This window comes from Nyctereutes procyonoides, unplaced genomic scaffold (assembly GCF_905146905.1).
Source record: "Nyctereutes procyonoides isolate TBG_1078 unplaced genomic scaffold, NYPRO_anot_genome, whole genome shotgun sequence".
Taxonomy (NCBI): Eukaryota; Metazoa; Chordata; class Mammalia; order Carnivora; family Canidae; genus Nyctereutes; species Nyctereutes procyonoides.
In genome coordinates this window covers 62,080,928-62,105,963 of record NW_026575135.1, presented here as the reverse complement: position 1 = coordinate 62,105,963, position 25,036 = coordinate 62,080,928, and the positions used below count along the sequence as shown (strand labels likewise).

At 42.1% G+C, this 25,036-nt stretch overlaps 2 protein-coding genes across 6 annotated transcripts in view; both read left to right on the top strand.

Moving 5' to 3' along the window:
* LOC129494628 (uncharacterized) overlaps positions 1–25,036 on the top strand; it is a gene marked incomplete at its 5' end in the record, with an annotated part of 613,327 nt that overhangs the window by 367,525 nt on the left and 220,766 nt on the right.
* Positions 1–25,036, top strand: part of SNCAIP (synuclein alpha interacting protein) — a 148,654-nt gene that overhangs the window by 58,784 nt on the left and 64,834 nt on the right. For 4 of the 5 annotated variants that reach the window (XM_055302158.1, XM_055302160.1, XM_055302157.1 and 1 more), the window contains exon 2: positions 15,708–15,811. In XM_055302158.1, the coding sequence (XP_055158133.1) occupies positions 15,755–15,811 (57 nt within the window). In that variant the 5' untranslated portion in view covers positions 15,708–15,754. Of the gene's footprint in view, positions 1–15,503; positions 15,581–15,707; positions 15,812–25,036 lie in introns of those variants that run through there. The other variant, XM_055302161.1, reaches the window with a different exon arrangement.

Below are 25,036 nucleotides of genomic sequence, written 5' to 3'. Positions count from 1 at the left end.
TCCCATTTCCTCTTTTGTGAATTGGAGATTAAAAATAGCCCTGCCCCTGTGAGCCCCATTTCTCTGAATGTTTCATCCTTGTCCCCCTGACCAGTTTGTTATCTTGTATATTGCCTTATTTATTAATGATTAATAACGATTAATAATTATTTCTTTAAATGTCTTATAATTAATGTCCAAACAAATAGTATGTGTAATAGGACAGCATATATATGTAACATGTATTATACATGAGTGTGTCCTTAGGACTAGACCATATTTTGCCTCTTGAAGGCAGAGGCAGTGGCAGTGGACCTTCCTCCCTAGAGTCCAGTGCCATGCTGGGCACAGGATACATTGTCAGTAATGTGAGTCCAGTCCTATGAAGGTAGCTCTTCAGCCCTACTGTGCCCTACGTAGAGAAAAATACTGTCAGTCAAGACAATATTCACAAAAATTAATTTTACTTCCCTTGTATTTTTTTTATTTATTCATTAAAGACACACAGAAGGAAGCAAAGACACAGGCAGAGGGAGAAGCAGGTTCCCCATGGGGAGCCCGATGTGGGACTCGATCCCAGGACCCTGGGATCACCCCTGAGCTGAAGGCAGATGCTCAACTGCTGAGCTACCCAGGTGCCCATTCTCCTTGTATTTTAATGGATGCTTTTTCTCTAATGTAGAAATAACCCTGAAGGAAAAAAATAACACGTATTTTACACTTTTGCCCTAATGATGTTTGCTAATCCTTTGAAAGACAAAAAAATATCTATGTCAGCATTTACTTTTTGGGGGTAGGGGGTGAAAGGCCTGGGGGGTTTCTAAAACATATTTTTACCCTTAGCCCTCAGCTCTGAAAAGTCAGTGTTATTTGCCATAAATTGTTACTATTTGGGCATATTTGAGAAATCGCATTACATAGTTTCTTCATGTGTTATCCCCAAATCAAATCTCGAATTATGATTATAGGCTCACGATTTTATTTTGTCTGCTAGTTTAGGGTGGTTCTTCCTCGCTCTCCAAATTCATTCCAGGCATTCGTTGTGCATCTTTAAACATGGTCAGGAATGGGTGGGACGCTCACTCCTTCTGGAGACAGCCTTTCTCTGCTCCCAGTCAGGCAAGAAGATGGAATATGTGGTGTGTTTAAAGATCTTTATGGATGTGGAAGTCTAAGTGCCCAAAGTATGTGTCTTTGGAGGAGGGAGGACATTTACATCCAAAAATTTGCATGACTTGTGTCTTAGAAACCCAAGGAAACTCTTCTCAAAAGGAGTTTGTTAGAGGCTTTGCCTGTTGGGTATTAGGGGAAGATGGAGAAGAGTCAACAGAAAATCCAGAACCTGACAGCACACATGTGGAGGCAGTGACTTAGAACCAGTGGTTTGGGAATCTGTGATATGTGGGTTTGATTCCCATCTCCTTTACTCGGTAGCTTTGAGCAACTTACTTGCCAGATTGGTCTTCAGTTGACTCAGTGAAATGAGAATAGTATTAGATATTAAATAAGATTAAATTTATAAAGGAACACACCAATGAAATGCAGTGTCTGGCCTGAATTGGTTTAAAATAAATGGTAGCTGATGTGAGCATTATTATTGTGTTATTACTGTTATTTTTATCACTGTTATTATCACTTGTATTATAAGAAACTCAAGAGTGTCTATTTGACAGACCGCAAATAACTACTGAAGTAATGGATGTTTCAGGGAAGAAGGTGGTAGATTCTGAAGTGGCTACTGTCTTAGTAGGCAATTAGGGACAAGGGGTTTATTTATATTTTTTAAAATATTTTATTTATCTATTCATGGAGACACAGAGAGACAGAGACACAGTCAGAGGCAGAAGCAGGCTCCCTGTGGGGAACCCGATGTGGGACTTGATCCCAGAACCCTGGGATTATGCCCTGAGCCAAAGGCAGACACTCAACCACTAAACCATCCAGGTGTCCCAGGATAAGGGGTTTGATAGGGACCCCTCCACACTCCACTTCCTCCCCCACTCGCACCCCCTGAAAGCTTTTTCACTTGCTAACACTGCTGTAAGCCTCTTCCACACACCCTTACTAAAGGGGTTGGTGTGTACCAAATACTGATCTTATCCTTATGTAGATACAACGTCTGCCAATTTCTTCTCTCTCTGAGCTGTATTTTACTCGGGCTAGTGTTGTCCTTGTATAGTATGGATACAGGGCATATACAATTCTTTCCCCTCACCGAAAGCCCTGATTCACAGCATTTGATAATATGCGTGGTGTCGATTCTCCCAGCATACCCAGTTTCAGGGTCAACATGAAGCCACTGAACACAGAGTTGGGAAGAGCTGTGCATGGTTGCTCAAGTCAGGGCAGGCTGTGTCCAGTACAGCACCGAGGCAGCCTGAAGCATAAGCCGTGACAGCATAGAGTGGGCTGCTCAGCAGCAGAACCTAGACATAAATGCAGTAGAGGGAAAGTAGTTTGTCCCCGGGATGGATCATTATGATGTGCTTGGTCAACAGAATTCATCCAGGAAGTGAATTAATGCCAGATTACTTGAATGACATGTTTCAGGGCCAATTTTCTGTACTTGCCCTGTTATTCTCCAAACATTGTCAGGACAGAAATCTTTTCCTAGTTCTTCTGCATTCTGGAGGATGAGGAGGTAGGAGGTCATCACCTTTCTCCTTTTCCCACTCCCTCCCTCCCTTCTTTATTACCTCCCCTACTGCCTTTGAGAGTGTTTCCTTTCATCTCTTTTGTAATGTCAACAATGCCACCAGAGCTTCAGAAAAGATAATAGTATTCCTGCTTTGTGGAAATGGTAGAGGTAGTAGAAAGCTGCCATACTTCATCAATCTGCCTCTCTTTACCGTCACTTGTAATTTGTCATCTTGTCATTTGGAAATCCTCTCTATTGTTCAGACACCCCACTTCTTTGTTTGTCTGTTTGTTTGTTTTTCCCCATTAGTGGAGGCAATAATTTCGACCACTGGCCACCTTACCTTTGCTGTCACAAGTTTCATTTTATTCTCTCCCCCAAGGGTGTTGGAAACTGTACCACCTTGTATCTAGGAAATTGCATGATGGTGGCTGTAAATAGATTTCCGAGAATTTTTAATTAAATGATGATACCTAGAGCTTTTTCATCATACTTTGGTCCCTGGAGATGATAAAACAGACTCCTCTAGGGAAGCTGTTCTGTTTTCTGCCACACGTTGTTGGAGCAAGCAGGACTCAGTTATAGGCCACCTCAGAACTGTTAGAATGATACCAGTTGATGTTTTACCAGCGACCAGTTTTGTCAACGTGGTGGATTAAAAGACCCAGGTCTCCTCGCTAAGAAGCTTTCTAAACGTCTAATGACTTCAGCCGAAGAGGAGACGTTTGGGATAACCAGTTTGTCACTTACCATGAGGCTGTCTGCAGACATGCTTGAGATCATTGCTTGTACCATCCTAATCCTTGTGAGCGTTGTTGGAAACGTGAGTTTATTTTATTCTACGAGGAAATGTATCACTGGGCGTTTCCAGACCTCCTTTCTTCTGATTTTCTGCCTTGTATTTGTCCACCTCCTTAAAAACTTGGTGGTGAATGTCATGAAAATTGTTTATTCTTCGGGTTTCATGTTGGATTCGGCTGGCTGCAAAGTTGTGCACTTTACAGCTGCCCTGACAACCTCGCTGGCCATCTGGTTCGTGTTATACTTTGCCTTGGTCTACCACCGGAAGCTCTACCACACTGTCCACCCCTTGAGTAAGGCTCCCAACCTGGATCATCAGGGGCATTCTGCGAAGGCGGTGTGTGCGCTTGCGGTGGCTGGGGTGGCAGTGTACATCCCGGTTTTGCTTTGCACTACGAAGTCGGAACACCGGAGGGTGGGAAATCAGACAGACCCTTGGTCTCCTAACAGGCTTTACGTGAGTTGCTTCCTTTACTTTGGAAATAAGCAGATGGAGTTTTGCTATGGGAAAATATTTTTGGTTCTGATCGATATTCTGCCTCTAGCCACCTTAGTCTTTGTCTGTTTCTGGATGTCTGTTCTCCTTTTGGAAAGAAAGAAAATGACATATGGCAACATCTGGATTGGAGATGATGATTCAGAAATTGAAATCCTTAGAGGGGCCAAGTTCAGTATTTTATTAATGTGGCTGGTCACTCCACTTTGGATTTCTCACTTTATCTTAGTCTATTTCTTAAAAGACTTGGCAGCCTGTGTCTTTTTTCCAGCTGTTCTCACAGCCCTTTCTTCGGGCTTCTCGGCTCTGAGTCCTTTCCTGCTCATGTTGGTAAACTACAAAATGAAGTTGGTGTCCTTCTGTGGTGCCAGAGAGGAAAAACCCACACCTCAGCCTGCAGAGGTCATTCTTTCTCCATATGCTTAATGGCAAAGAATTCAGTTTTGTTTTGTTTTTTTTAATTCAGTTTTTATTTTAATTCCAGCACAGGTAAAGTACAGTGTTCTGTTAGTTTCAAGTGTACAATACAGTGATCCAACAGTTCCATACACCCCCCCCCATGCTCTTCACAAGTGCACTCCTTAATCCCCATCATGTATTTCACCCATCACCCCCCCACCCCATCCCCTCTGGTAACCATTGATTTAAAGAACTTGCTTTGAATCCCTGGGAAAAAGGCCTTGATCCGGGAAGGTGCAGCTGAGGCTTCCCTAACCCTCCTTGCTAGGCGGTTTTTTCAAGGGGGCAAGAAGATCCCCTGCTCTCTGAAAATAGAGCTCTGGGAGAAATGGCAAGAAGATAACTCGAACATGAAATTATTAAAAGCTAAAGAAAAACAGTCATTGGGACTCTTGTTATTTGGGACGATCCCAAGGTTTTTAATGTAGAAATTCCAAAGTGACTGAACAAGGGTCACAGTCTGGAAATAAACTCAATGTAACGAACATATTAAGTATTTACTCTGTATGAGGTGTTGTATTCCAAAACAGCATATTGTTGAAACTGAGGATAATACTTCCTAGCTGAGTTGCTTGCTGATGGTACTTGACACTAATCTTGTGTTTTCATCTTCTGTTTTCCTTAACATGCTTTGCCACACATCGAAAATCATTACTTAAGTATGCAGTATTCGGTTTTTGCACTATTAGTCATCTACGTGGGAAGCGGACTGTGTTAACTTTCCTTCCTCTAAGTGTCTTTAGTAAATTAGGGATAGATGAAAGCATTGGATCAAAGAATTAGTGCTTGCTTCATCATACTCTGCGTTTATGCCTAGATGTGCAAATATTTGGTTACTGAGCTATTCTTGTTTAATTACCTACATCTCAAGCTATGTTCTTCTTCAGAAAAAAAGTCATTTATTTTATAGTTTATTTCCTCTTTTGGTTATTAAGTTGGTAAGTTTTAATTGGAGGAATTCTCTGACTTCTGGATTTGGATTCAATAAAAATAAAAACATGATAATCATTATTAAAAATACATAGCCAGTGGGGCACCTGGGTGGCTCAGTCAGTTAAGGTCTGCCTTCAGCTCAGGTCATTATTCCAGGGTCCTAGGATCAGTCGAGCCCCACATTGGGCTTCCTGCTCATTGGAGTGTCTGCTTCTCCCTTTGCTTCCCCCCTGTTTGGGTTCATGCTCTCTCTCTCATAAATAAATAAAATATTTATTTTAAAAAGCCTACATGGCCAGGATTTTATTTTTCACAGTTAGCCAGTGTAGCCAGTTGGACTGCTTAAGTTTCAGTGAGTAATTATTTTAAATATTTTATAATGCATACATGTATAAGCATTGGATTTTAAGCTAATTCTCATTGGATTCTAATTTTTTTCAGTTTCCTTCTTTATTAGTAGGCATGGAATTTATTGTACTGGACTTTGAGTGACTGGATATCCCTGTATTGAGATTCTTGCTCTAAAAAGGCTGCATCTAAAATTATAAACCTGGATTTCATTAACAGGAGAAACTTAGAACATCTCTATTGCCATGAAGTGCCATGGAGAAAAGAAATTTTAAAGTAACCAAGGCCTAAATTTTCTAGGGTTTTGTAGGCGGGCGTCTGTCCCTTGTGTAGCACTGGGAATTAAAACACACACACACACAGAGGCTTAAGGCCTTCTAGTTTTCTGGGTGGTCTTCATGGGAAATGCTTAGTGGAGTCCACGGAGGCAGTTTAATCAGGAGGGCACTAGGCATGGATCCTGTATAATGAAGTTAACATCTGTGGACATGGAGGATGTGGGGAAGAGGTCACCATCTTTTAATTAAGTGCAGATGTAGCCAGGGCTGGGATGAGCTATTGATCTTAGTTCGCAGTTCTCAAATGTGGTTCTGGGACCAGCAGAATCAGCATCACCTGGGAAGTTATGAGAAATGTACATTCCCAGGCCTCTACCCAGCCTATTGAATTGGAACTTCTTAGGATTGGACCCAGCAATCTGCTTTAATAATCCTTCTGAGTGATTTTCATATGGGCTGAACTTTGAGAACACCAGTCTAAGGTTGCTCGAAAGTTTAATCTCTACAAACACGCAGAGGTAGGAGAATGAAGCCAAGATGGTAGACTCCTGATGGAGCCTTTAATGCTCTCTGTGCATATTTCTGTTATGTCTACCTCTGTCGAAAAGGAGATCAAGATTGTCATCTGTATTCCATACATTCTCAATAATAATTTCCAAGCAAATCCACTGTAGAAATCAAACAATCTTTGCAAAATCAGGAGTAAAGCATGACCACTTCAGGTGTGCCAAAAATTTGAAACTTGGATTTGGATAGTTTCCTGTATGTATCTGAGTAAGAGATACAGTTCCAAAATTACTCCATAGTTCCTTTCCAGAAGCGGGTGCAAGATGCAACTGGCTAAGGTCCAGGCTCAACTTCCCAGTGGTAGAAAGGTTTCCCGTTCCTTCCCAGGTATTTACTTTTTGTTTGAGCCTCATTAGGTCATAGTTTTGTCCTTGTAGAATTGGTAATTTTTCATCTATAATGGAGAGTAAATCATATTTTCACTGAATGAACAACATCCCAGTTCTCTTTATAAATTATTTTCTTTTTTACTCTCTCTCAATTTCCACTTTCCTTCACTTGTGGGATCAGGTGGCAGATGAGACAGGACTGGGGAGGTCCAATGGAGATTGTCACAGCAGAACCCTGGAGAGGGGTCCGAGTAGGGTTAGGACTGTCCTGAGGTCCCGGCCCAGTTTCAGGGATGTTCCCCCTGCCATCTCACACCACAGAGAATGTTTGTGTTAAGAGGCCAAGTCTTCCTCCTTGCAAATGCAGGGGTCCCATCTTTTGCACTCAAAAGATCCCTCCAAACCTCTAGATGAACAATTTATTGCTGGCGTGGTTGTGATCTCATGAAGCAACCTGTTCGATTTAAGCCCGTTCCAGTTGCCATTAGTAGGAAGTCTGCAGGGATTGGTATCTCTAAAACTTCCTCTTAGATCTACTCTTGGAGTCGAGTCTTGCTTTTACATGGTTGCTCTTTGTGGTCATGGAGGGAAAGGAGATTCAATTCTCTATGTTAGATGGTTCCTTAGCTGTGCCACATGAGACGGAGCTTTCCAACCACCAGCTGTCCTGACTTCCTTACTTTGTCTTGGTACAGAACTGTTTGCCTTTGACCTTCTTAAGAAGTGACATCCAGAACTGGACCCAGTATAATATCTTTGTGTTTGGGAGTATGTCTGTTTTTTCCTGTTATACAACCTTTTGTCTTGTGCAGCTGCTATAAGCATGGATTCTTTTCAAAAAGAATTTCAAACATTAAATTTATTTTAAATCTATCTTTCTCTCACATATACATGTACAAATTTAAAAGTACCTCTACCTCTCGGCTGAACTACTAAGGTCTTTTCAAGCTCTAAAGTCCTAGTGTAAGTTGGTTTGTTGTCAGCATGTAGATTATAGAAATAATGAAATTACTCCCAAATCATTTGCAAGAATTTTAAACTACAAGCAAGAGCTCAAAACTACCAAAAGACCAACCTTTGTAGGGATTTGTCAGAGCAGTCCTGACCTCCAGAATGGGGTTTTCTAGTACAGTGCTATCTTACTTGCATTTTTAATAAGACATAAAGGAAAGACGGCCATAATCATTTGTGTTCCTTGAAGTGAAATCAAAGTATTAAACCAACTGGCTGTGGAACATAATATTTTATGGACCAGTTCAGGGATCTCTCTGGGTAAGGGGTGTTAGGTGCACAAAGATCTGTACATTTTTCTCTCATGATGGTGATCGTGCCTACCATTTTTTCTGTTTAGACTCTGCTGGAGAGGGGAAAGAACAATTTGTTTGGCATTACAGTTTGTAACCACCCAAAGCGATTCAATTAAGGACTAAGGATGTCTATGGAGTTCTGACCCAAATGGTTCAAAGACATGCCCATGTTTCAGAGCAATCTGGAGGGCAAAGCAGAGGAGTCTCAGAATTAGTGGCAAGTCGCTTGTCTGAGCTGCTTTTCTCCTTTTTCTCCTCCTTAGAAGTATTTAATTTGGGCCAAACATTCCTGCATTTTCCCATCTGTAAAGTAGAAAGGAGATGACTGCAAATCATGGTACACACACTCTGCCTCCTCACAGACTTATAATAAATAAAGTCATATAAAAACAATTAAAGATGACTTGAAAAAAATGTCTGATACAGGCGAAGCATTACTTTTACCTCTGTAGCTTTGACAAGCTGGAATAAGGGAAAGAAGCAAACTTAACATCAAAAGCTCTGGCTGTGTGTCTGTGAGGCAATTCCAGATCCTCTCTGAGCCTAAATTTCCTTATCTCCACAAAAGAATCATGAAGAGATTTGTCTTTCAGGACCTTTGTGAAATATAAATGGGAGAGTGTATGTAGAAAGAAGCACATAGGGCCTGGATATAAAGTTTGTTCCAGATCAGGCACCCAACCCAGACCCCAGGACAGAGCTTCCTTTGCTTCACTACTGTACTGTGGGCAAACAGGAAGTGCAGTACCCCTTCCCCGAGAGCTGGGGTAGGGTCAGTGTTGTCTCTTGTTGGATAGCAAACATTCACTTGTGTTTTCTCCAAACATGCCAGAAAATGTGATATTCCAAGAAAATGTGCTGTATTTACACTCTGACTTTGGAAATAATCCCCTGACCACCCCCAGTTTACCACTCTGGCCTTCACCCTTCCCAACTCCCTTTTTGCACAAAAGCAGCAGTAGGTGCAAAATCAGTGTTATCTATCTTACTGGCATAATTCTTGGCCTTGGCCCATGATGTCACCACTGCCTGGGAGACCCCACACACACACACCCTGGGCCTCCAGCTCCCCTCACCATTCACACCCTTGTCCCTCAGCATTCATCTGAGACCTTATCCTTCTCAGGCAGGCCGCCTCATCTCCAAGGTCTAGATTGTGTGTCTCAGGCTCCTGTGTTTTCATTCCTCTGAATGAGGACCACATTTTATTGTGATGGTTTGTTTTGTTTTTCTTTTTTTTTTTTTAAGATTTTATTTATTTATGAGAGACACAGAGAGAGAGGCAGATATACTGGCAGAGGGAGAAGCAGGCTCCCTGAGGGGAGCCTGATGTGGGACTCGATCCCAGGACCCCGGGATCACACCCTGAGCCAAAGGGAGATGCTCAACTGCTAAGCCACCCAGACCTACCCCTGCTTCCTTTTTAAAGAGATGGCTTGTTTTCTTAACCTGTGTCCCCTTATACTGTATGCCCCACACCGGTGTGGAGAGTGTGCACATGGTGGTAGTCCCTAAATGAGGAAGCAAGAAGTGGGTGAAATCTCCAGAGCATGTGCTCCCTCCCCTCCCTACCTTGCATCCTTCTTGTCTCTTCTCCACTTGCCTCTTTCTAGTAGAAATGTCTTCTCGTCTTCTTGCCTCTGTCATTTTTCTGCTTCAGGACTAGGCATTTAGCAACTGCCATGCTTCTGGCCACTGTTGAATCAAAGAGTAAAAGAAACTGAATCCAACATTTGGAATGAGTTGCTTCCTTGCCAGCCAAGCTACCGAGCCAACTGGGGACGGCATTTCATATATTTCACTTTTTTCCACCTGTGCCTTGCAGTCCTTAGTTGGTGATTTTTTTTTTTAGCTGTTATATTAAAGGAAGTAAATCCAGTATCTGTGTGCAAGCTTGCAAACTGAAAATGTATCCCAGTACAGATTTGGCTCTTGGTGTGTGTGCGTGTGTGCGTGCACAGGGGGTTAGGCTGCTCTGTTTTCCCAAGTACTAGTGAATTAAAGAGCAAAGAAAGAAACTGTGATGCAAATCGATTGAGGTTACCTCATCGCCGAAAGTACTCTGCTCATTTATTTTGACAAGCCCAGCTCCAGTTTAATTACCAGGCCTTCGTAGTCAACTGGTAAATGGAGCACTAGTGACTTTGGCAGGAGAGGAGAGATCTGTGTAACACGAGCCTTCGGAGTGAGTCCACGCCGACTCCTTGTAAAATGGAGCGAGGCCCTACGTTTCAGGAGAATTTCAGGAGAGCAGTTTAATGTGTGACTGTACTCACAAATCCGTGAGCCTTTTATGAGCCAGCACCCCGGAATGTGTACATTGAGTGTAGCTTCTTACAGAAGGTTTGTTGGCCATTCCAAGCTTTTTCCACTTAATGATGCCATTAGCCACAGATTTTGGGAAGTCTTCATGTGGAATTACGTTTAGAGTCAATTTTCAAGTCAAAACAGAAAAATTATAAATGTCACCTGAAGATGATCAGTATAATACAAGAATGGGGTAAGGCTATTTCTTGCAATTGCTTGCTTCCTTTTTATTATCCATTTGGACCCATAGTTCCTTTGAGCTCTTTCCCCAGACTGAATCTTCCCTGGAAGGAAGTGGTTGGGCCATCACTGAGGTCCCTTATGAGAGGGTGACATGGTGTTGATAGACCCATTAGGGCCATGAGCCCCTTCTGTACACTTTAATAGGCACTGGGGGGACTTCTGTTTTTGGCAGTTTATCAAAACTCCATGAGAGTAGAAAAAAGTCCTGCAGACATTGTGTACAATTGGTGCTCATTGTCCTTTATCTCCTCTAGCTGAGCATCTGCTCAGAATTTGGGTGATGTTTCTCCCGATACCTCAGGCACATCAAAAAAGAAGGGAAGGTGTCACCAACAGCTTCTGCACAGCATACAGGTCCCAGTCACCTAGCCCTGTGTCCCCACAGTCTAATATGTTCTTTCTTTTCCTTCCTATAAATTTTCCTACTGAGATTGGTAGCACTCAACCATTAGAAAATATTTTCTTTATTTCTCTATCCTCCCACTCACTATCTAGCTTAGATCTTCATTTCCCCCCACCCTTAAAAAAATTAAACACAGAATGTACCTGCCTAAGCAATTAACAACTTGAAAATTGCTAACATCCATGAGGACAAAGGAAAAGCCCTGCTGAGCCTGAAATGGAATTTTAGTGAGTCACCAGTACCAAAGGTAGACAGATCTTGGAAGAAGGTCTGTTGGGGTGAAGGGGGCAGTAATACAAAAGAAAGCCCTTGTGACCTCAGAGAACCTGGTGCAAGTGACTATAGCTTGCAGGGGCAGGGCTGATGGGGATGCGAGCACAGCACAAATTTATAAATGACGGGGTTTTGAGATCCCAAGGCCAACTATAAGGCATAGCAATAAAAATCTCATGTAAAGGATTTGCAGCAAGACCACACTTTTTGGGGAGGCTGAGAAGTATTTTTCACCTCAGTGTAAACCCACTCTGTGGGCTGTGCGTGAAGTTAGCCGTCATGCGTCCAAGCTGCTAGTCTGGCCAGAGGGAGGATGACCTTGGTTGTCTACTGGCCTTGCACTTGACAGCACTTGTGCCCTTCCCTCTGGTCACAAGAGCAAAGGGAAAATCTACAGCAGCCGTCACAATGAAGCAAGAACCCTTCCTTCCTCCACTTGTAAAATAAAGGAAACGTAATCCCCACCTTGCAACATTTTATGACTTTTGTGAAGGTTTTCTTTTCCGAATCCTAGGAGAGAACATGGAGGCTGTGTGAAAGTATAAATTATAACGAGCTGGTAATTTATTTGGAAGAAATTTTATTGTTCCTGTTGTGGCATGAGAATTTAAAACAATCTTAGAATACAAATTTGATCTCGGAATACAGACGAAGTAAACATTATTTGGCAGGAGGCAAGAGTAACAAAAAGAGGTGGCTATGATACTTATTGTTTAATGCTGAATTTCTTTGAAGGCTCAAACACTCACATTCCCCCCAAGGTGGGGCAGGGCTCCTCAGTGAGGAGAGCCAAAGAAGGGGAGCTGGTGAACTGGGAGCCCATGCCCATACATGAAGCAGCTTAGCTCCAGCCAGTTGTCACAGGGAATGTGGATCTGTGTTGGCCATAGCTTCAGATATTTTTTAAAGCAAAGCAAGTAATCCAGAATTTTATGTGAAATCACCCAAGGTCTACAAATTGGCAACTAACTCAGTTTTTTTGAAAAACACTGCTAGGGCCAGACACATCACATCTGTGGGCCAGACTCCACTCATGGGCCTCCAGTGTGTGCCCTCTCTGGCCGTGTGTATTCCCTTCAAGCATGTGGTCAAGAAAGGGGGCACCCTGGCTTCCAGTGTGAGGTGGGATGTGGGGCAGGATGGTGCCACTGGGGCAGGATGAGAAAAGCACCTGCAACCCAGCTCAGTTTCCTTATCCTGTTGGATGATTTTCAGTGGATGTGGAAGCCATGTAATGACCACTGGGACAGCTGGGGTCTCACTCTCTACTGAAAAGGAGCAATGAATATTGGAACTGTGGCCAGATTGGTGAACCATAGGGATTGCTGCACTCTGTAACTGGGGAGGTTGACTCTTCCAGGGTGGCACCTTGAGAGAGAGAAGCCCTGAAACCAGACAAGAGGAATTGAGTGGTAGAGAGAATAAGGCATTTCCAGGAGATGGCTGCATGGGAAAGCCCGTTAGGAGAGGAAGGTTGTGGATGCTATGGACCCCTTTGTCTGAGGCTGGACCCCCCAACCTGCTGCAATAAACATGGGCAGTGGCCCAGCTCTTCATGAGCTGGAACCACTGTAATTCTTGTCTTCTTGTCTATGGAATAAAGACTCTCACTACTATCTCAAAGTCTAAACATGAAGATCATCTGCTTTAATGTCATGCCTCATATGACATGTAAGCAGTCTCCAAGCCCACTGGCTATGTCCCATTAGAATGACTGTGCTAGAATGGATATTGTTGTTTATGTTATCAGAACACCTCAAAAAGGGGCTTGATGATTACTTGTTAATTTGTCTCGTTAAGATGTGTTCATGTGGGGATCCCTGGGTGGCGCAGCGGTTTGGCGCCTGTCTTTGGCCCGGGGCGCGATCCTGGAGACCCGGGATCGAATCCCACGTCGGGCTCCTGGTGCATGGAGCCTGCTTCTCCCTCTGCCTGTGTCTCTGCCTCTCTCTCTCTCTCTCTCTCTCTCTGTGACTATCATAAGTAAATAAAAAAAAATTTAAAAAAAAGATGTGTTCATGTGCATTTTATATTTCATCTGTATGTCTACATATTTAAAGATCCGCTCGATCTTCAGTTTCAGTACTTTTTCTTGCTTCGTGAATCTTTGTTTCCGGTGATGTTGTTTTTGTCTTCACCCCATGCAGACACCCACATCATCTTGTGCTCACCAAGACCACAGGAATAGAGTCTGTAGGTCAACAATTCATCGTGGAGTATGGATGTAGTGAAAAGAAACTAGATTAGAAGAAAGTTGACCAGTTGATGAGCTAGAATCCATGTAGTCTAGATTGTCTCAGAATCAACCAGAATGGAAGAGAAAGTCATTTTGTGTAATTTGCAAGTATGAGTGTGCATTTTTTTCTCTGAAAATCTTTGTGAGGATTAGAGGAAAAGTTACATATTTTTGTACCAAGCAATTTGCTTAATCTACTTTTAAATTTCCATAAATAATAAAAGTCCTGGATGTATATGTATATCTAAAAAGTATGTAACAAATACAATAATATGTAAATATATAAAACATTAATATTATTCAACATAATTTATTATTAAAATGATTATAATTATATTAATTATAATTATATATTAATCATATGTAATTAGTATGATTATGTAACTAATATTATGTTAATTTTAATGCATAATGTAATCTTGATATATAATATTATATATAACAAATACAAATTGATTTCATTTCATTTTAAACCTTAATGTGATTTCAAAAATTACTTTTTTTTTTTTTAGAGAGAGAGGGAGAAGGGGGAGGGAGGGGCAGAGAGAATCGTAAGCAGTCTCCAAGCCCAGTGTGGAGTTCGACTCAGGGCTCTATCTCACAACGCTGAGATTATGACTCAAGCCAAAATCAAAAGTCAGATGCTCAACTGACTGAGCCACTCAGGCACCCCTGAGAGAGCTTTTAATATTTATTCTAAGTGGATAATCTCATTTGAACGTGGTGGTAGCATCCTAATCTTTTCTTGGATCATTTCTATATCCACTATAATTAAAAATACATAAAAATGGTACATGCTGTGGGAAGAGGAAGAGAAGAAACACTGGAAATTAAGTGACGGTTTTGAGGTATGAAGGGCAAGTGATTTTTCTCTCATTTATTGTAATTAAGTGATTTGTGCAGCTTAAAAAAAGAAAAGATCTCAAAACGGCAAAGCAGTGCCTCCAGAGTAAGAGTTTCCTTTTCAAAAATAGTCATTTTTAAACTCTTGATCTTATATTAATTACACCCAGTTTCATCATTAATTAAACTCATTTTCCTCAGCCTGGACTTCTTTTCACTTTCCAGTAATGTATTCCTTAGTCTTCTTATTTCTCTGTCTAATCAAGATAACCCTTGATTAGAGAACTGAAAGGGGAAAGAATAAATTATTTCAGATGCTCAATTCTGAGCACCTCAGACAGTTTCTATAATAAGAAAGACCAGTTAGGGTAAGGGGACCCTTGTTGGCTCTGTGAGTCAGCTCTGCAGGAGATACTGTGCACTCAGGCACTGCCCGGAGATCTATATCTCTGTTCTTGACATCTGTAGGTGCCACTGCCACCACCAATGGTGATGATGATAAGTGATGGGAAAGCAAGCCGGGAGGTGATATATCTTCCTTGACAGATTTAAAGGGTTGCTACAGGCAGCCCTGAGGCAAGTGCTGACGGAGGACATTCTGGCGCCGGCCTCAGGTCACTGTGGCACAGTCAGGCAGAGCTGTGAGAAGCCCGGAGCCATGTGGAAACTCTGTGGTTTACATCTATGCCTGGATCCTTCTTTTTGAAGATGGGAGAAGCTGGGGGAAGGGGTGAACTGGACGTTGGCCTACAAAATCTGAAGTAGCCATTACAGTTGGTTAGTTGGTCTCTGTCTTGTACTTGGGTTATTTTAGTGGGGATCCAGTGCTTACTGCTCCATGCTCGGCTTCCAAGGATATGCCCATAGTAAACATTGGGATATGATGAATATCCTAGATTTTGAGGCGTGCTCCCCATCACCAAAGCCCTGCTTCCACCCAGGGCGTGGTAAGTGCTAGGTGTGGGCTGGGTGCATCCTAATACTGGTCACTGGGGAAGCAGCTGATCTCAGTCACTGCCTTGGCACAAACAAGTGAACACAGATGAAGTGAAGCAAAGGACCTGGGGTGCTCCCTAGGGAGCCCGAGGAACTGAGCTCCCTGCTTCCAGAAAGCCAGGCAGGGACATCTGACGAGCAAACGTATGCTTGAAGGCAGCACTAGCCCCCAGTTATCCCAATCATTTTTGTTTATTTAACTATAGATGGAAGTTTGGGTTATAAAACAGCTAACTCATTTGCTTTTCTTTTTTGCTTTTGTCTTTTCCAGGACTTTTATAAGTATTTGACTTTACTCAAAATGTGCAAAGAGGAATAATGGAAGCACCTGAATACCTTGATTTGGATGAAATTGACTTCAGTGATGATATATCTGTAAGTAGCACTTCTTGCAAGCGATGCTTCAGAAGATACTGCTTTCACCTACATGGGCTGCTTTTTTATAATCTGTATATCCTAAACTCTCCCAATCATGTTTAGCAGTTGACAGCCAAAATCCCATGTGGCAGACAGTGTGGTTTTGGGGTCTACTGGACTAAGAAGTGAATCTCACTTGATTGTGTGTGGTGTGTGTGTGTGGTGGGGGAGGGGTGGAGTGGGAAAGACAGTTGGCCTTACTGAGCCTCCCCTTCCTAATAGGTTTCCTTGTTGTCAAAATTATTCATTGAGTAAACATATAAAGTGCCTGTGGATAGCCCATAATTAACCCTATCAGTGATAATTCCCTTTATGTGATTGGCTTTGCCACAGCCAGCGTTCTCTGGAGTTCACAAGGACACGGAAGGCCAAATTATTAACTGATGAACAATAAGAGGAATCCTTCCAGTCATTTTAGGTATCAGTGCACAGGTTGGATGCTTTTGGGAAATGCTGAGAAAGAGTCATGTGTTGATAAGGACTGGACCACCTGCTCTCTGAGGCCCTGCTTAATCCTGTAAAGCTGCTTCATTCCCACAATAGCCACCAACTTCCTGCTGCCTCCAGCTTACCCCAAGGTGGCTCTGAGGGGTCCTCTCTGTACAAAGCCTGGCTAGAGCTGATTGTGATTTACCCTGGGCCACACAGTTAATTCTGCCACAGGGGCCAACTGGCAGCCAGGTTGGTTTCTCAGCCCCCAGCTGGATTGGAATGATGGAAAGGTTGATGTTTCTGAACGAGCCGTTTAACTTTTCTTCCCAGCACCTCCATGGTCTGGAAGCTACTTTCCATCACTCTCTCAGGGCATGGAGCTTTGGGTCACCACTAGAAATGGTCTCAAAAAGTTAAGCTTCTTTTCACACACCTCTGGCAATGGAGTAATTTCTCTACTTTGGTATTCATTTTGAAGTAAAATTTGCATTATCTGTAAGCACTGGATTACTAGGGTGAGTCTGATGAATGACCTGCTTTATCTGACCCTGGATGAGTCTTTGGGTACCAGGGGAATGTAAATCCAGCCTCTCCCTGTTTTAGCTTCCAAACAGTCCTTATTGATCCTCATTATAAGAAGAGGAAACATGCATTATGATTAGGAGTTCAGAGTAGCTCTCTTAGCTTTGATAATGAAAAATTTTTAAGAGCATAGGCTTTGGGAGGCAGCAGTCAGCTCCCTCCTTTGCTCTGGCCTTTGCTGACTGTGCATGATAACTTTGCCTCTCCCAAGATACCCACCTAACTTTTAAGGCTGTTTTGAGGATTGAGTGACCCAATAATATACATGGAGCACTTTGCTTGGCATACAGTAAGTTGCTCGTAAAGTAGCTTGTGTTATTATTTCAGTGAATAATAACAATAATATTTACATGACCAATGGTGAAGAAAGAACTCAAGGGAGAGAACCAGGCATCACGTCAGGACTTTTTTTCCTTTTAAAATACAATAGAGCATTTGTATTTACAGAAGAATCATCTGCCGGCAGCCTATAATTTTGATGAATTAGGGATCTCCGCTTGAAAGATAATAAAGCGTGTTAAGCAATAGCTGGCACCGTTTAGCAAGTCAGGGATACAGAATTATGTGAGTCCAGCTTCTACAACTTGACCACTTCGGAAACATTAATAAAGATAGTCCATTTGTAATTGTGTAGCTGCCCTCAAGCCTTTCCCCCATCCACTTTCAATAGGTTTCTATTGTTTGGATCTTTAACCTGCCTTCACAATTAAATCAGAAGGAAAGAAATGGCAGCCATGGAATGGTTGAAACAGTAATGGCGCGCACTTACTGATCGCTCCCTTGAGGAGAGGCAGGATCTTGTTGAATCCATGCAACAGTCCTGGGAGGTAGAAATGTATCATGATCTTCATTTTACAGATGAGCATACCAAAGCATGGAAGTGTTGCCCATCTTGTCCAGGGCCACCCAGCTCACTGGAAGCGCTCTGTCTCTGGAACTCCTGCTCTGGGTGCAGTACTTGACTGCCTCCCTGGATGAATATAGTCTACTGCAGTGGTCTTCAGGGTTGATTTTACCCACTCCCCAGGGGATCATTTGGCAATGCCCAGGGACATTTTTGGTTGTCATGGTTGGGGAGGGGTCCCACTGGCATCTAGTGGGTAGACACCAGGGATGCTTCTGAACAATCTAAAATGCACAGGAAAGTCCCCTGTAACAAATACCTGACCTACAATGCTGGTAGTACTGAGAGTAAGCAATCCTGTTGCATTTTTTTTTTTAACCACATGAAATTTTAAAAAGCTCTAATATGGCAACCTCTATAACATAGCAGATTATTTTATAATAGCTCTGTTGGATCCAGGCTCAGTCCTTTAAATGTGCCAGGACCGTATTCTTAGATACTAAGAATGGGGAAAGCAGTGATGATCTCTTTAATATTGAAATGATTGTTCTCTGCCTGTTTAGGTAAACTAGCAGCAATAAATGTTACAACTGCTTTAAGAGCCAAATGGAGGGACGTCTGGGTGGCTCAGCGGTTGAGCATCTGCCTTCGGCTCAGGGTGTGATCCCGGTCCCAGGATCAAGTCCCACATCAGGCCTCCCTGCGAGGAGCCTGCTTCTCCCTCTGCCTGTGTTTCTTCCTCTCTCTCTGTGTCTCTCATGAATAAATAAAATCTTTTTAAAAAAAGACAAATGGAGGCTATTTAGAAGCTGATGTTTGTAAAAGTAGGTGTGTTCAACTTGCTCATTCACTGGCATAAAAAGAATATAGTCAGTCCCCCATAAACATGCCATTACTTTCAGGATTCCATAATCTCCATCTCTGACAGCCCTGACGTCTCTTCCCTGGTTGAGTGGCAGGAGTGGGGAGGAAAATGCACAATACATTTGAAAAAAGATGTTTACCAAAAAGATGCCCAAGCTCACAACTGCTCTTCTTCCTCTCTAGCTGTGGCCCTCTGACATCATCTGTTCTCTCTGTCTCATCATTTTCCCCTCTGGTCATGAGCCTGCTTCTTGTTTTAATTAAAGCACAAGCTGTATGTTGGTTCAAAATAGCAACTAAAACTTTTTTGCCTTTACCTAATGAGACAAAACCCAGAAGGCAATCAAATTATTTTGAAGCTTCCCAGACTCCAAAATAACGTTCATCCTTCACAAACGGTGGGGTTTAAACTACATGTTCTTGTAACCCTGCCATCTCAACAGAGAGAACATTGCACAATCCCGGCAGGTCCGGGAGGGAGATGACGACACATAGAAATGCCACAGTGCAAAGCAGGGCTTTCCTGTCTCTGCAAATGGGTTTGCAGATTTCTTTCTTAACTCCTATGGAAGCTAGGCCACTCTCTTAGAGAAAGAAAAATGCGCCTGAATATTATTTTACCACAGGGTTCTTTGTAGTCATGGTGACTAAGAAAGGCCAGGGACACCTGGGTGACTCAGTGGTTGAGTGTCTGCCTTTGGCTCAGAGCATGATCCCGGGGTCCTGGGATCAAGTCCCACATCGGGCTCCCCCCGGATGCCTGCTTCTCCCTCTTCCTGTGTCTCTGCCTTTTTCTCTGTCTCTCATAAATAAATAAATAAATAAATAAATAAATAAATAAATAAATAAATAAATAAATAAATAAATAAAATCCTAAAAACAAAAAATACAAAACTGTATGACCACTTTTCCTTCCCCTTTCTGAGCGAGAAAGGGACTCTGGACCAGTCCGCAAGATGCCATCAGTTTTCCACATTTGGTACCGATGTGATTGCAAATTGCAGTTCAAAAATAATGGCATTGGTATATGCTATAAATAAAATATAAAACAAGCTAAAGAAAACACAGGCAGTTCTCTTAATTTTATTGCACTTGGGCTCTCCCATCTGTAAATGGTAATAATGAGCTACCTGTTGCCCTGAATCTTATGGAGAAAATATGAAATTTTATATATGTATGTATATAAATACACACATTTATATAATACACACATGTATACACACATAGCTCTACACATACTTATATGTGCATATGCACATACACATTAAAATACACACACAAGTGAGGATATATTCTCTTCCTCTATTGAGGAATTTTTTTTTTTGCCACTTTTCCTCACCACCAGGACTCCAACTTTGGTGAAAGATGACATTTTGTGACAGCCTTTTTTTTTTTTTTTTTTGTGCAAGTCACATGAGATCCAGACAAACAAGTGTCCTTGCTCTTCACCATCCCCTTTAAGCCAACCCGGAGTAATAGCACAGAATTATGTGGATTCATCTCCCTAAAGAGACTGAACCATTGTCTGAGAGGGAAATAACTTCTTTTTTTTTAAGATTTTATTTATTTATTCATGAGAGACACAGAGAGAGGCAGAGACATAGGCAGAGGGAGAAGCAGGTTCCCTGTGTGGAGCCTGAAGTGGGACTCAATCCCAGCACCCTAGGATCATGCTTTGAGCTGAAGACAGATGCTCAACCATTGAGCCACCCAGGTGTCTGGGAAAGTAACTCCTATGGCAAACAACTCTCCTTTCAGTGGGTTTTCACATTTTTCCATCCTTGCACTAAAATACCTGCCACCCTCTGGTTTGTGTGCACCACTTTTTACTCAATGTAAAATACTGATGCTTCCCAATATTTCATTCCATTTCCACAAAGTAATTTCGTAGCAGCAGGAGGCCCCAAGAAAGGGCATGGGGAGCTTATCAAGTAGACTCAGGGAGAGAGTTGAGTGGGTCAAGAACACAGCTTTTGCCCTTTCAGAGCAAGAAAGAATGTGCAGTTAATTAAGGTAGAAAGAACCTGGCTTGTCTCTCTTCTCTAGCAAGAAGTCTACCTGAGTTAGATCCTATCATGATTGCTTCTGTGCTTCCTAGAAGGTGACCAAGATGCTCTCACGCGGCCTTGGCCCCCTTTTTACCATCCTGTCCCTCAGCCCTGCCCGTCTTGGCACTCACTTGCTCTTATCCACACTAAAACTTTTCTTAGGGCTTCTTGGTACAATCTAGTTTTATTGGGGGTCCACATGTTCTTTTTGCAAATGTCCTGTGTTCAAGTCTAGATTACCTTTCACTCCTCCCTTTTGCTGCCTCTATTATCAAAAGCCTCCTGCCTTGTTCTGCTATCACATGTCATCTATGTTCTCTTGTATCCTAACACCTGCCAGCAAAGGAATTAAGAATAATCTAATCCAGACAAGATGAATTACATGCTCATGTCCCATAGGTAGTATAAGAGCCCAAGACCGGAACCTGGGCCCCCAGACTCCACATCTTGGACGTGATACCTCTTCCTGAGAAGGTGGAAAGCAGCCTTATAGAGTGATTTCCAAGAATGAGCAATTGGCAATTGCCAGATTTTTTTTTTTTTTGCTCTTCCCTTACTCTGCAGATAGCCCTCAAAGATCTTATCTTTCCTACTAGTGAGAGCATGTATTAGATTCACAGTACAGTTAATTTACACAGACTATTTACCTCTTATGTATGGCTAGATTTTATGCTGATCCACTCAACAACGTGCATTAAACGTTTACAGTGTGCCAGGAGCAGTTCTAGGTGTGGATGAATGACACAGGCTTGATCTATGTTCTCAGAGTTTACAGGACCCTATCATAACAATTGAGCCTATTATGAAATGTCAGGTTAACTTCATAGAAGGTCAGATTTAATTACAATTTCAAGCTCCATTCTTGACAGTCTTTATATTCCTCTGGTGATTGATTATTGGCTCACAATTAAAACTAGACCATCACTGAATCATAACGAGGATTATAGCCAGCCCTATGTCCTGCTTCCAGTTAGATTTCTTTTAATCTTTCTTTTGTAATTTTTAACGTTTGCCTCAGTAGTTGCCATTTCTTTGCCTTACCTTCTAAATGCTCATTTTTTATACTTGTTAATGTAAATAATAGTAATAGCTAGCATTTATTGAACGCTTACTGTGCATCAGACACAATTACTTGTGTTTTACATGATAGCTCATAATCTTCACAGCCATGCTCTGATAGAAGTAGCATTATTATCCTGTTTTACAGATGAAGAAACTGATAGAGGCTAAGTAATTACTATTAATTAGTGGGAAAATGGTGAAGCTAGGATATAATGTGGGCGGTTTGGCTCTATAAACCATGTGGGTAACTTCTGTTGAAATGACTTCTGCTGGGCCCTTTGGTCACCTCTGGTTGGCTCTGTTCATCCAGCTCTCTTCTCATCCATGATCACTTCTCCTAGCAGAAGGGGATCATTCAGTATTATGCTATCTCACCACCTTTGCCAGTGTGGACCTTCATCTTTTGCCTGACTGCATGTTAGAACTATAATGCTATACGTGGTATACTCTGAAAATGGTCAAAACAGCTACTGAGTCTTCCCAAATACTAACTGTAAAAAAATCTAAGCATAAAAGAATTTGATTATTAATTTAAATAAAACCTCTCTTGATGGAATAAAAACAAGGAACCAGAACAAAAATGCATTTGAAAATAGGATTATTTCTATTCTTCTCTGACAAAGCCTAAATGTAGAAAGAAATGTATTTAAAGCAGTCTGAATAAATAAATGAATAAATAAATAAACAAACAAATAAATAAATAAAACAGTCTGGGATGAATTATATGAAAATGTAGCTCACCAGTACCTGCATTGTGTAGAAATGGAGGCTAAAACTGTGGGCATCAGGATGGTCACTGTGAAATATGGAAATGTGGAAAGAATATTCCAAGGACACAGAACTGTGCAGAAGTTTGTTCCACATGGTATGGAGAAAAAGAGGCTTCTACAAAAGAGACAGGAAAACAGTTTTCAGAAATAGAGGAGGAATATTAAGGGAGCTTTGAAGGGAGAGAGGGATCTAAAGAATTTAAGGAAGCAAGTGGCCAATTGTGGGAAATAGGCCATTATAAAGAGAGGGATAGATTTTCCAGTGAAGACCCATTGGTGGCCATAATAAGAGTGGGGCCTTTGGGGTGGTAGAGTGGAAGCCATGTCACGGTGGCTAGAGGGGTAAATGTAAGAGACAAAGAAGGGGAGAAAATAACCACAGCAATTCTTTCAGAAAAGATGGCAGTGAACACAAGAGCAAGAAAGCCCGTGATCAACTGGGGAGGCAGTGTGTCTTGAGGCGGCAGGGGTACTTTTTTGTTTTTATAGGATTAGGGGAAAGAGCCAAAGACGCTGGCTGAGGAGAAGGAGAGAAGAGGGATGATGGCAAAGCCCGAGCTCTGAAGGCATGGGAGAGGAAGAGGCCTGAGCACAAGTGGAGGGCTAGTGGGGAAGCGGTGGACTGTTAGTGCCACATGGTTGCCATCATCTGTGGGGAGAGCGTCAAGTCAGGACATGCCTTCCTGAACTGGAAAGGCAGGCCACCAGAAAGAAGGCCTAAAGTGCAGAAAAATACTACGCCTCTGAAAATCGCACTTCAGGGTGTGTCTGCTTTCACCGCCAGCGTTGTGTCTACACATGGTTGCTGTTTCGTTGTGTGCCTATTGAGATGCCTGCCTAAATTTTGGAAAGCTTTGTGAGGAAATCGTGAATTTCAGGATGGTTGTTTGTACGACTGGCTTAATTGTTTCTTTTGGAAACGTAATGAGACCTTAGTTGTTTAAAGTCTCTAACTTCAAAAGGTGCTGGGGATTTTCATTCTTTTATTCTCTGTGGCTCATTACCATTTGAGTCATGTCTGCTTGTTCACCCAACTGGCTCCAGCTTTCTGGAGTAAGGGCCAAAGCCTTTTAGTCCTGAACAATATCTAGGGTGGTCAGAGATCCTCATGGCTCAGTGTAGAAATAATGCATGGTTATTATGAATCCCATGCATGTTCAAGCTATTTTGCATGGCAGAGTGACAAAAGTGACTGGCGCAGGCTGGGATGTGTAGGATCGTCTTGCGTCATCTTGACTCTCTAGTTTGCGAAGCTAAGCTTCAGTGTCAGCCCTTGGCTGTGGACTCTTTTGGAGGAGGAAAGACCAAAGAGAAGCCAAATAACTTACTGGGACAAGCTGGGCTCTCCTCCTTTCCAATCCCAGCTCATCTCCCTCTTTGGGTCTCTTTAGTTGCCATATCTTGATCTGCTGAGCTTAAAATCAGGAGGGGAATGAAGATGGTGAGGGAAGAAGGGCCATATACACACATGGAAAACAGGTTGGAGAAAAAGATAAAAACATTCAGCATCATTTTAGTGCTTGCAAACTGACTTGACTTGGCTTTGGCATTATCTCACATGATTACATGTGTTCTACAGGTTAAGAAAGTGAACCCCAGTGATATGAAATGATTTATTTGTCCAGAGCCCCAGTTAATAAATATCAGAACTGGAGCTTAAAACTAGGTCTTCTGGTTCCAATTCCATTGTCCTTCATGCAGAAGGCTGAGACATCAGCCACTACCCATCCTATTAATCTATTAGAATTATTTTTCTTGTAACTATACCACGATTGCATTCCTAGGCTGGTAATAATGGGTCTTTCTAGGAAGGTGAGTGCCATATAAATATTAACTGCTACTATTCTTTTTATTATTGCCACTAAAATTGTGGTTACATAGGGGAATTCATTTTATTCAGTTCAGTAAGTGCCCAGTATCTTTGGTAAATAAAATATTGTCCATATCCTCAGGAAGCAGAGAAAGCAATGATGGGAACATATAGGTGAAATATCATGTGATAGAATCTGTAATGGACATGTACCTAAAATATACATATAAAGCCATTGTTCTTGAATGTTAGCATGCATCAGGATCATCTGGTTGACTTGTGAAAATAAAGATTGCTGGGCTCTGCCATCAGAGTTCCTAGGATGGGGCTCAAGAATGTGAATTTCTAACAAGTTCCTAGATAGGGTTGATGCCACTGGTCCAGACACCACACTTTGAAAGCTGGAATTACTTCCATCTGGGAGGGTGGGAGAAAATTTTGTAAAAGTGACTCCCAGACAAAGCTTGAAGAATTAAAAAGGGTTTGCCTAGTGAGATTGGTGGAATGGCATTCCAAGTAGATAGAATATCATGCATAAAGGTATAGACAGGTAGAACAATAGATCAGAGATCCATAAGAAATTTCACTTTGCCGTAATCACCAGAGAAGTGGACGGTGCTAAGAGAGAAGCCTGAGCTCATGGAGGGTTTCACATGCCATGCTAAGGCTTTGCCCTGTAGCCCATGCAGAGCCCCTGAAGGATATGAAACAGAGAAGCAGCTTAGTCAAATTTGCATTTTAGAAAGCTAATTAATTCTAGTGCAAGTATGG